Source organism: Sceloporus undulatus, chromosome 3, assembly GCF_019175285.1.
Source record: "Sceloporus undulatus isolate JIND9_A2432 ecotype Alabama chromosome 3, SceUnd_v1.1, whole genome shotgun sequence".
In the NCBI taxonomy this organism is placed as follows: Eukaryota; Metazoa; Chordata; class Lepidosauria; order Squamata; family Phrynosomatidae; genus Sceloporus; species Sceloporus undulatus.
The window spans coordinates 100,124,152-100,135,038 of NC_056524.1; the positions used below are offsets into that span (position 1 = coordinate 100,124,152).

General features: G+C 38.8%; 1 protein-coding gene and 1 long non-coding RNA gene across 5 annotated transcripts in view; one reads left to right on the forward strand and one right to left on the reverse strand.

The window, feature by feature from the left end:
- Positions 1-2,931: 2,931 nt before the first annotated feature.
- Positions 2,932-3,520, forward strand: LOC121927282. The gene is made up of 2 exons (XR_006103168.1): positions 2,932-3,022; positions 3,385-3,520. It is a non-coding gene; the product is annotated as an uncharacterized LOC121927282 (long non-coding RNA).
- A 2,182-nt stretch (positions 3,521-5,702) lies between these two features.
- The window catches only part of LOC121926664 (inosine-uridine preferring nucleoside hydrolase-like), a 24,552-nt gene continuing 19,367 nt past the window's right edge, over positions 5,703-10,887 (reverse strand). For all 4 annotated transcript variants that reach the window (XM_042459825.1, XM_042459826.1, XM_042459824.1 and 1 more), the window contains exons 5-6: positions 9,769-9,905; positions 5,703-6,373 (exon numbers count right to left, since the gene is read on the reverse strand). In XM_042459825.1, the coding sequence (XP_042315759.1) occupies positions 6,053-6,373; positions 9,769-9,905 (458 nt within the window). In that variant the 3' untranslated portion in view covers positions 5,703-6,052. The remainder of the gene's footprint in view (positions 6,374-9,768; positions 9,906-10,887) is intronic.

Below are 10,887 nucleotides of genomic sequence, written 5' to 3' on the forward strand. Positions count from 1 at the left end.
TTCTTTCTTTCCGCTGAAAGCATGGCCAATACATGCCTCTAATCTACTCTTAAAATCCACAGGGGAAATAGAAACTTCTTCTATTGGTGCTATTAAGAGGAAGCGCTTCTGGACAGCCTACCTAACTTTTGCTTTAAAGCCCTCGTTCTACCTCCACTTGCAGTGAAGGGCTCAGAAAAACAGTTTTCTTAATGAATATTCCCTTACACGTTTTGGGGCAGATAAGCAGAGAATATGGAGCTGGGGATGTTTAGCCTGGAGAAAAGAAGGTTAAGAGGTGATATGATCGCCCTGTTTAAATATCTGAAAGGATGTCATATTGAGGAGGGAGCAAGCTTGTTTTCTGCTGCTCCAGAGAACAGGACCCGGAACAATGGATGCAAGCTACAGGAAAAGAGATTCCACCTGAACATTAGGAGGAACTTCCTGACAGTTAGGGCTGTTCGACAATGGAATGCACTCCCTCGGAGGGTGATAGAGTCTCCTTCCTTGGAGGTCTTTAAACAGAGGCTGGATGGCCATCTTTCAGGCATGCTTTGATTTGGATTTCCTGCATGGCAGGGGGTTGGACTGGATGGCCCTAGTGGTCTCTTCCAACTCTACGATTCTATGATTCTATGATTCTATGTATAAATAGTAAATATGTTTCTCATCTTTATGGTATCTGCTGGGGTTTGGTTCCAAGACCCCCATAGACACCAAAGTTCAAGTCCTGTTAAATACAATGGATAGTAAAATTATGTCCGTTATATAAAATGGCAAAATCGATGTTTGCTTTTTGGAATTTTTATCTTTTTGGAATATTTTTTTTAACTTTATTTTTCTAATTTATATCACAGATATTAAAATAAATACTTTTACAAGAAAACAATGAAGAAACAGATAAGATATACAGATTATTCTCTAAATCTAACACCATATTCCAATAGATACTTCCTTTATAATGTACAGTGCTTATTCTATCATCAACTTCTAATGTCATAATATATCTTAACCCTTGTTTTAGCAACTCAAATTAACTTCCTAATGTCATCCCAATAGTTGATTCTATTATTTCTGACAGCTTCTTGTCTTATTCTTCCTCAAAATCAAAATCTCTTTAACATATAAAGTTTTCTAATAGTTCTCTAACTATTTTTTTTAATATTTTAAAGCTGTGGATGCTTGTATCCGTGGGTAAAGAATCCGTGGATCTAGAGGGCCGACTGTATTTATTATGGGAGAAAATGAGTAACTACGCCAACATTAAACACTTGCTCTGACTGAGCATTTCTTTAGCCGTATGTTTGGGAAGAATGGCATACCGATGATACAGAACCAAGTTTCAGTGAAAGGACAGGAGTACATGTTTCTGCCACGATGGGCTAAGAATGACAAATATTGAAAACCTTACCATTCCTCTGAAAATTTGTTTTGGAAAAACAGTCATCGAGAATTACAATGTGCACTTGCAGAATATGATGTCAGTCTAAAACTAAACCTTGCAGACAATGAAAACCAAAACTGGAGAACATCTCCTAGCCCTACAGTTGGATTCAGTTGCACAGAAATGCTGAGCAGCTTTATTCCAGTGGTGAGTGGGAACAAGGGGAACCAAAAGTGCCAACATATTTGTTCTCTTACTGCCCATAATGCCCTAGAAGGGGTGGAGAGGGGATCAGAAAAACCAAAAAAAGGTGCCACGAAACAATGCCATAACTTTTGGTGGAACTTCACAGGACAAGGTTAGTACATCATGTGGGTGGAGGGCCAGTCCCAGAGCCAGACGTTCCTCTCACCTGATGTAAAAAGTAAGTGCATCCATACTACATGTATACAGCACTTTGATTCCATTCTAACTGTCCCTATGCCATCCCAATGGGATTTGTAGTCCAGTGAGATACACACAATTGTCTGCTAGAGAGCTCTAATGCTGCAGATAATAGGTGTGGACTAAGTTCTCTAGCTGGGAATTTTAAGTGCATTGACAAACTACACATCCAAAGATTCCTTAGGGTGAAGCAGAAACACTTCAAATGTGATCAAAGTGCTATACAGTGAGCCCTTGGTATCCACTGGGGTTTGGTTCCAGGACCCCCACAGATTGCCACATCCATGGATGCACATCCCATTTTGTCCAATATAATAGTAAAATGGTGTCATTTATATAAAATGGCAAAATCAGGGTTTGCCATTTGGAATGTATATATGTTTGAATCCATGGATATGGATATGGAGGGATAACTGTACATATGTAGTGTCGATACACCCAGGGTGTAGCCACACTACAGAATTAAAGCAGTTTGACACCACTTTTAACTGCCATGACTGTCCTACAGAATCCTGGGATTTGTAGATTGTTGAGGCACCAGAGATCTCCGACACACTAGGCTCCAAACAGACCTCAGCAAACTAAAAATCCTAGGATTCTGTAGGAGACGTCACAGCAGTTAAAGTGATGTCAAGCTACTTGGATTCTGCAGTGTGGCTACACCCTCAGTGTGTTAACCTGGGTTTAGCTCATACTTGGGGTAGATCCACTGAGATCAGTGAGATGTATTATAAATAACTAAAGTGTGACTAAGGCTGGATCAAACCCACTATTGCTAAATCAATACATTCTCAGAAGAGAGCTTGACAATACATTCTCAGAAGAGAGCTTGAAACTAGCCATGTGTCCTTGGTTGTGACTCAGTATAAAAGCTCTTTGGGGGAAAAGACTCATGATCCCTCCCATTCCCTTCTTTTGTGTCGTGTCTTTTAGATTGTAAGCCTGAGGGCAGGGAACTGTCTGATTAAAAATATTATTGTAAGCTGCCCTGAGAGCCATTAGGGCAGAAGGGCGGGATATAAATACCTAAATAAATAAATAAATAAATGATGCTGCTTTCATAGGAAAGCATTCCATGAACAAGAATAGAAATCAGTGGAGAAAGCAAAGCCTGTAACACGTTGCATCTTTTTTTCACTTTCCGACAAAGGACTGATCTTATTTTTTCATGTGTAAAACTGTAGGTCAATATCACCACCTTGTGGCTAAAAGGTGATTTGTAGTATGAGTTTTTGTTGTGTGCCTTTAAGTCCTATCAATCATGGTGACCCTATGACAGGGTTTTCTTGGCAAGATCTGTTCAAGGGAGGTTTGCCATTGCCTTCTCCTAAGGCTGAGATTGTGCAACTTACCCAAGGTCACCCAGTGGGCTTCATGGCCGAGCAGGAATTTGAACCCTGGTCTCCAAGATTGCAGTCCAGCACTCAAACCACTAGACCATGGATCCCTCTCTTTTTCTGTTTCTGTTTCATCAAGGCTGTATCCCTACCTGTCCCAAACTCTACCTCTAGACTTCTTTTTACAGCCTCTGCCCCCAGTAAGTTTTAATCTTGCATTTCTTCTTTCTCCTGCAGATCTTTCCATCTGTACCCTTTTACTTCTTTGCCATCAGAATTCTCCTATCTGTCATGGGATTGTCCTGGACTATCCCTGATCCCATTCTTGTCATTCGAATAACAGAAGAGAACAGAGCAGGTTGTAACACTTTGGTGAGTTATTCTGTTTCTTTCTTTTATCATTGGTTTTTCTCTTTTTTCATACTTTTCCCCATTAAAAAATCCTACATACATACATGCCATTTAACAAATTACAACAGGACAGAATTGTGAGACCCCTGTCCAAAGGGAATTACAATCTATTAAATGACACAAAGGAAATAGACATGTTGGTTATGTTGGTTATATATATGTTGGTCATATATATATATATATATATATGTTTGTCTTGTGCCACATTCTTAATAACAGTGGTGGAGTTTGGAGAGGGATTTTCAGTAAGAAAGGCTGCAACAACAAGGAGGGGGGGACAACTTCCCTGAAAGTGCAAAGGGATGATGGAATTGCAGCTCTATCCTGTATGAATCAATATCTTGTATGTGTATTGTGAGCCTAAGGCAACTCTATTATGGAGGTTTCTTGGCAAGATTTGTTCAGAGGACTTGCCTTCTTCTGAGGCTGAGAGCATGTGACTTGTCCAGGGTCACCCAGTGTGTTTCATGGCCAAGCTGTGAAACAAACCCTGGTCTCCAGAGTTGTATTCCAACACTCAAACCACTACGCCATGCTACAAGTTAGTAATATATGAAAACACTAGGGGGTTAGGGTTTCAGACATACTGAAGAAAAAAAGATTTGTCAAACGGGAAAGGAACTAGGACTGGCAATGAAAAAAATATGAGACCAAAAATTTAACTAACTTCATAAGGAGGACATAAACTCTTCACTCACTCCAATATTTATTTAGTACCTGAAAATAGGAGATTTGAGTTCACGCCCCATCATGTAGAGACAAGGAGAGAGACTATGGCCACATGCTCTTTTTGTAGACTGTCAATTGGAAGAATATTTTACTGCTTGGATTTTATGACTCTTTGTCTCCCAGAGCCCACATGCCCAAAGAGAGGAGTGGCCTCAGCCTATATGGATATCCCTCCATCTTAACTGACAACAACAGCAAAACAATTTTACATGTAGGCCTGGCTGTGGCTCTTAACTTTGTCATCCCCCCCTCCAGTATTTTTAACACTTTCTTGGATGAAGACGTCAGTGGAGCTCTGTAAGCTTTCGTTATTTTGTGCATTTTTGGTTGGCCCAATAAAGGTATTGCTTTTTTGTGAATTTTAGATGGTTTTGATGCTTAACACTTTCTCATAAGTGAGGATGATGAAATGGTGATGCTGCCCATTATTCTCCTTCAAATCCAGTGTGGATCTGTGAGGTTCCTCTGTTAAAAAGTATTAATCCACCCATGTTTGCGCTAGAGAGAAAAAAACATTTACTTCATTGTGTCTCCCTTCTAGAATTTTATATACTTTTTCAAGTAGCCATGCCTCTTAAGAGAATAACACAAATCGGGAACCATTGGTTTAAGCCAACACTAGGTTTCTCTTTATGTATCTGGAGGATAACTAAAAAATACATCTTCGGTTACCTGCAGTTCCTGAGACTATGCACACATACTTTCCTTATTGGTCTGCTGTATCAGGATTGGTTCTTGCAGGCAAGGATACACATCTACAATAAATATACCATGATAGCTCCATCATCTTTTCCATCTCCTAACCATCAGCCCATGGCCCAAAAGCCAGCTTATTATGATGCACAAATTCAATCTGGAAGAATCTGGTAAACTTTCTGTATGGATTTTGTATCTTTAAAAATAAGATTTCATTAAGTATTTTTCAATGTTAACATACAGAGGGTATAATTCAGTGTTTGCAAAAATATAATTATGAGACTTTTGGTTGCAGATATGCTTTATTTGGCCAATAATTGCAATCATTACACTTGTAGAAAAAAAATATTGCACCTTCCTTCTGTTACACTGATAGGCTCCATCATGTTTGGCATGAAAGTAAGTTTTGGAAATTACTGACAATTTCAAACTGGTGTAACTTAAGCTAGCTGTGATTATTTTGTTTCACATATAAAATCAGTTTATGGTAATTAATTGGTATGATCCTGCCCATGAAATATTGGTTCTAATGGAAATTTTTGTTCACTACAGGAAAGAAGAAAAAACAAACTTCTGCTTACTTTTCTCTGGAGTATGCTCAATTGATGCATGCTAGATCTCAGTATTCCCTGAGTGCTTCAATTTCCCTAATATCTACTCTAAATCGGTAAATTAATATTTATATATTAAGCAATATATATATATATATATATATATATATATATATATATATATATATATAATTTGTCTATTAGAATGTGATTTCATTCATTCTATGAATGAGCCCATCAAAATGCTTTATCACATAAGAAAGATTCTCTCTGTCTGGTTTAGTTTCAGCCTACATCTTTCACAGACGCATGCTAACAGACTTTAAATATGAGAGGATTAATACTAACTGAATTGTAGTTGTGGCAACCTTTACCAGGTTTACACTGTTTCCCTTGCATGTGATGCTGCTTTAGCTTTTGCATACAAACCTCTGGTTGCATAGCAGGAGCTAAATTTCAAGCAGCCCATCACAGCAGAAGTATAGATAGGAAAGGCTCTTCACTTAAGTGTCCCATTTTTATTTTAAAGCAGCCATCAAAAGTGTCTCCAGCTTCATTAGATCACATTTTCTCATTATAAAAACTTTGTTTTCCTTTTTCAGTTTGTCACTCCAGTCCACTACCATCATTCCTCTGGTTAGTGAGCCTCTGAGCTCAACAGTTACACCAACTGGGGTGACTTCGGTGACAAAATTCTCATCAATGGCAGCAGCCATAGCATAAGAATCGCAAGTAATAAAATGTGATTCATGTTCACACTTTGCGATAGAATGAGCATATATTTTCTTCATAAACTTGGCTTTCTCGGTATTCTGATTAATCCATTCATGGTAGAACTCCTGAAAAGTAAAGAATAATTTTCCCATTGAAAAGAAGAAGAAATTGAATTCAAGAAAAAGTAGGTACAGACTCTTAGTAGATATAAAGAGTTTAGCTCAAGTAGCATTGCTGTTGGGATTAGTAATATTCCACTGAAGTAACAGTGTGGTATGTTCCTTTGAATTATTGGGAATAATATCATGAAGATGTCATATTTCTTTATGTAGAATGAATGACACAACACAGTTAAAGAAAACACAGATCACCAATTCAAATGATACAATCCAGTTAAAGAACATGAATAAAAAGTCAATTTCTCCCCTCCAAATATTTACAAAGTAAGAACTTAATCACAGCATTTTTATGATGTGACCAGACTCTTAAAGAAATACTAGCATCTGTTTACTGTGTTTTCATTTAGACGGCTGTTATCCAATGTTATAAATAAGTAGATATGAATCGTATGGAGATGATATATTAAAACAGTTGAGACCTACAAGAACAAATTCCAGTATCTAAGAGGAAAAGTTGTGCATTCCTTTTAAGTGAATTTTATATATTTTTCTGCTTTATGATGTTTAATAGAACCATCTTTCTCTGTCAATGCGGATAAAGTTTTTACTATTTTTGTCAGTTTTGTTCTGTCCTGAGTCATAGAAAGAAGGAAGGAAAGAAAGAAAGAAAGAAAGAAAGAAAGAAATGTGTTTTTGAGAAATTTTAGACATACCAGTGAGGTTGCACATTTAGGCTGAATCTGCAATTGTTGTCTATTATGGCACTAAAGCTTTCTGACAGAAAGAAGGCTAAATATCTCATAAACTACAAATCTGAGAATTCCATAGCACTGAGCCATGGCAATTAAAGCGATGTCAAACTGCATTATTTCTGCAATGCAGCTGCAGCCTTTATTTTATATTAAAGATACATAAAAAATATTTTCAAAGGAAATGTCAGAAATCATTAGAGAAACATGGAAGGATAACTGGGTGACAATTTGTAAGCCTAGATTATGAAATTCCAATAATAGCTGTTATGATGTACTAATTAGTGTGAAGCTTTGGTTAGAAGACCCAAGTTCAAATCTTCAGTCAGCTATAAAACTCACTGATTGACATGTGGCCAGTCATTCCCTTCAGGCCAACCATCCTCACAGAGTTGTTGTGAAGATAAGATGGGAAAGGGAAGAATTATGTATGTTGCTCTGAGGTTTTGTGTGTGTGTGTGTTCTAAACAAACACACACAAACACAAATTTACAAGAGTTGTCTTCATTTTGAATATCCTAAGGACAGCATAAGAAAAGAGAACATAAATCTTGTAATGAGGTTTATCAGTATGTAACTCTTCATGTGCAATTTTTAACTAGCATTTTTGATATGATTAAAACAGATTCAGGATTGTTGATTTATGTCAAACAAACAGACCAAACAAAGATTTCCATAAAGTGCATCATGAAGTATTTAGGTTTCTAGTATGTGGACTGTGTTAGTTTTACTGAGAAATGCATAGGCAAATTAAGTGAAATCAATGCTTTCATTTAGTATTTAGGTAAAGCATAACCTTGTTAATAGCTACTTCCTCACTATCATCATGAATTTGATTGCCACTTACTGCAGTTTCAAAAACCAAACAACCCTGGTTATTAATAATATACAGAATTATAAAACTAGATCCATTAATGAAATAGGACTAGACTTTTCATTCCTCCAGAGGAGCCATGCCATCCCCATTTGGAATTGCAAGCATAGTGGGGACATCAGCTATTCATATATTTAAAATTAACATTAATAGCTAGGCAAAGCCAATGTGTCATGGATATTAGGACTAGAGATATTAGAGGTTTTCAGTTCGGACCCCTTTGCAATACTTGCTTAATGCACTCTTTCATGGCATATTTTCTGACTTCTCGGTGTTTAGAAAAATTACTTTGGTGGTTATTGATTCTGGAAAGAATAATCAAAAGAAGTAACTTTCCCAAGCTCTGGATTTCCTGAACCTTTAAAAGTCTTGCTGTCTTAATCAGCCTGCTCAGTAATCTGTTGTTCGTGACTCTAATGGTGCCTGTATCTTGTAGTGAACAGAAAAAAGATAACATAAAAAATATGTCTTATAAATGTTATCATTACTGCATCTTTAATTTATTTTTGTAACCTAGCAGAACTGATTAGGTACTGTTATTGTTTTTTAAGCAAACAGGTGTTTTTAAAAACTGATGACCTATGAAAAGGAAAGACAAAAGATAAAAAATTTAACAAAATTCCAAATTAGTAAGAAAGTAAGATATTTAGGAATTGATATCACAACAAAGAATTCGGGGCAAATCACAAGAAATTAAGAAAGAACTTGAAAGATGGGATAAAATAGGTTTGTCATGGGTGGGAAGATTAACATACTGCCTAAAATGCTGTTTTTATTTTAAAATATACCAATAATAATAAATTATACATCATTTAAAATCTGACACAAAGACATATCAAAAATTGTACGGTCAGGGAAAAAACCCAGAATTAAATTCAAATATATGCAAGATTTAAAAAATAGAGGAGGATTAGCATTACCAAATTTAAAATTATATTATTATGCAAATTGTATGGACTGGGTCACAGATTGGATTAAATTGAAAAAAGAAAGAATGTTACAATTGGAGAGTTCAGGAATACGATTCGGGTGGCACGGTTATCTATTCTATGATAAACTAAAAGTAAACAAAGATTTTAACAACCATTTTATTAGACACGCCTTGTTAAGAGTTTGGTTAAAAATAAAACCAAGATGGTGTCAAAAAATCCCAAAATGGACTTCCTCAAATGAAGCCTTCTTTAATAAATTGAAATTAAGCCAATGTGCTGGGGACTAGCAACTGCTTCTTTCATTACTGGAAAATTGCCAGACTGCCAACCAATAGTTCACAGACCAGCTCCAGTCCACATACCATCAATCCGACAGCACTAATTTAGATATCTGCCTATATCAGTTGTTCCCAAACTTTGGTCCACCAGGTATTTTAAACTTCAGCTTCCAAAAGTCCTAGCCAGCTAGGCCAATAGTCAGTAATTCTTAGAGCTAAAGTCCAGAACATCTGGAGGGCCCAAGCTTGGGAATCACTGGCCTATACTATCAGACATTTACAGTGCATTCCTGTAAGTCTTATTGTTGTGTACCTTCAAGTCATTTCTGATTCATGATGACACTAAGGTAAGCCTATCACTGACCTTGCCTTCATTTGAGGCTAAGGGAATGTAACTTACCCAAGATCACCCAATAGGTTTCCATGGTTTAGTGGGGATTCAAACTCTAGCCTTCCAGTGTCCTAGTCCAACACTCAAACCACTATAACATATGGTCTCTCTCCTGTAATTTTACTGAGACTTAACTCCCAGATAAGTAATTATAAAATAGTAAACTTAACATCTTACCCAGGACAATGGGCAGGAACATATGAACTCCCATGATGCAATATAAACTGGGCAGGTATATTCATTTAAAACAATGTAAGCAGCTTCTGGATCAGATTCAAAATTGAATTCTCCACAGACTGTAGTATTTCCTCTGGCTAAGAGATAGAAAAGTCATATTTTTAATTTCTAAGGTCTGCTTCACAGTATATATTAGCATGAATGTAACTCACTTTGAAGGCCACTTTGAGGGTGAAAACGTGAGATATACTGGGTTTTTTCTTAGTGTCTACTGGGGTTTTATTCCAGGGCCCACTGTGGATACCAAAGTCCATGGTTGCTCAAGTCCCATTATATATAATGGTATAGTGAAATGGTGTCCATTATATAAAATAGCAATAGCAGCTTCATTTATATACCACTTCATACCGCCTAAGCCAGGGGTAGGCAACCTTTTTGAGGCGGGGGTCGGGTTGCTGTCCCTCAGACAGCTGGGGGGGGGGCGAGGGGGGGGGGTGGAGCTTCCACCCACGGGGGGGCGGGGGTGCATGCCGGGGGCGGAGCTCCTTTTTGCCGGCCCCTGACGGGGCCCCAGGCCCTGTCAGAGGTTGGGAAAGAGCCAGCGGGGGCCGCCAGCACTGGAGGCCTCCTCCTCTTTGCCGGCCCCTGACGGGGCCCCAGGCCCCGTCAAAGGTTGGGAAAGAGCCAGCGGGGGCCACCAGCGCTGGAGGCCTCCTCCTCTTTGCCAGCCCTTAACAGGGCCCCAGGCCCCGTCAGAGGCTGGCAAAAAAGTCCTAGAGGCCAGCTGCCACTGCCAGAGCCCTCTTGGAGGGTTTTTTTTTTTTTTTTGGGCCTCCTAGAGGCCCGCTGCCGCTGACGGACCTCTTTTGCAGGGTCCCAGCGGCTGTAACGGGCCCCCTAGAGGCCCGCTGCCGCCGTCGGAGCCCTTTTGCAGGGCCCCAGCGATGGCAACGGGCCTCCTAGGGGCCCGCTGCCGCCGTCGGAGCCCTTTTGCAGGGCCCCAGTGACAGCAACAGGCCTCCTAGGGGCCTGCTGCCACCGCCGGAGCCCTATTGGAGGGCTCCAGGGGCCGCAACGGGCCTCCTAGAGGCCCACCACCATTTTGTTCCTCAATATGGC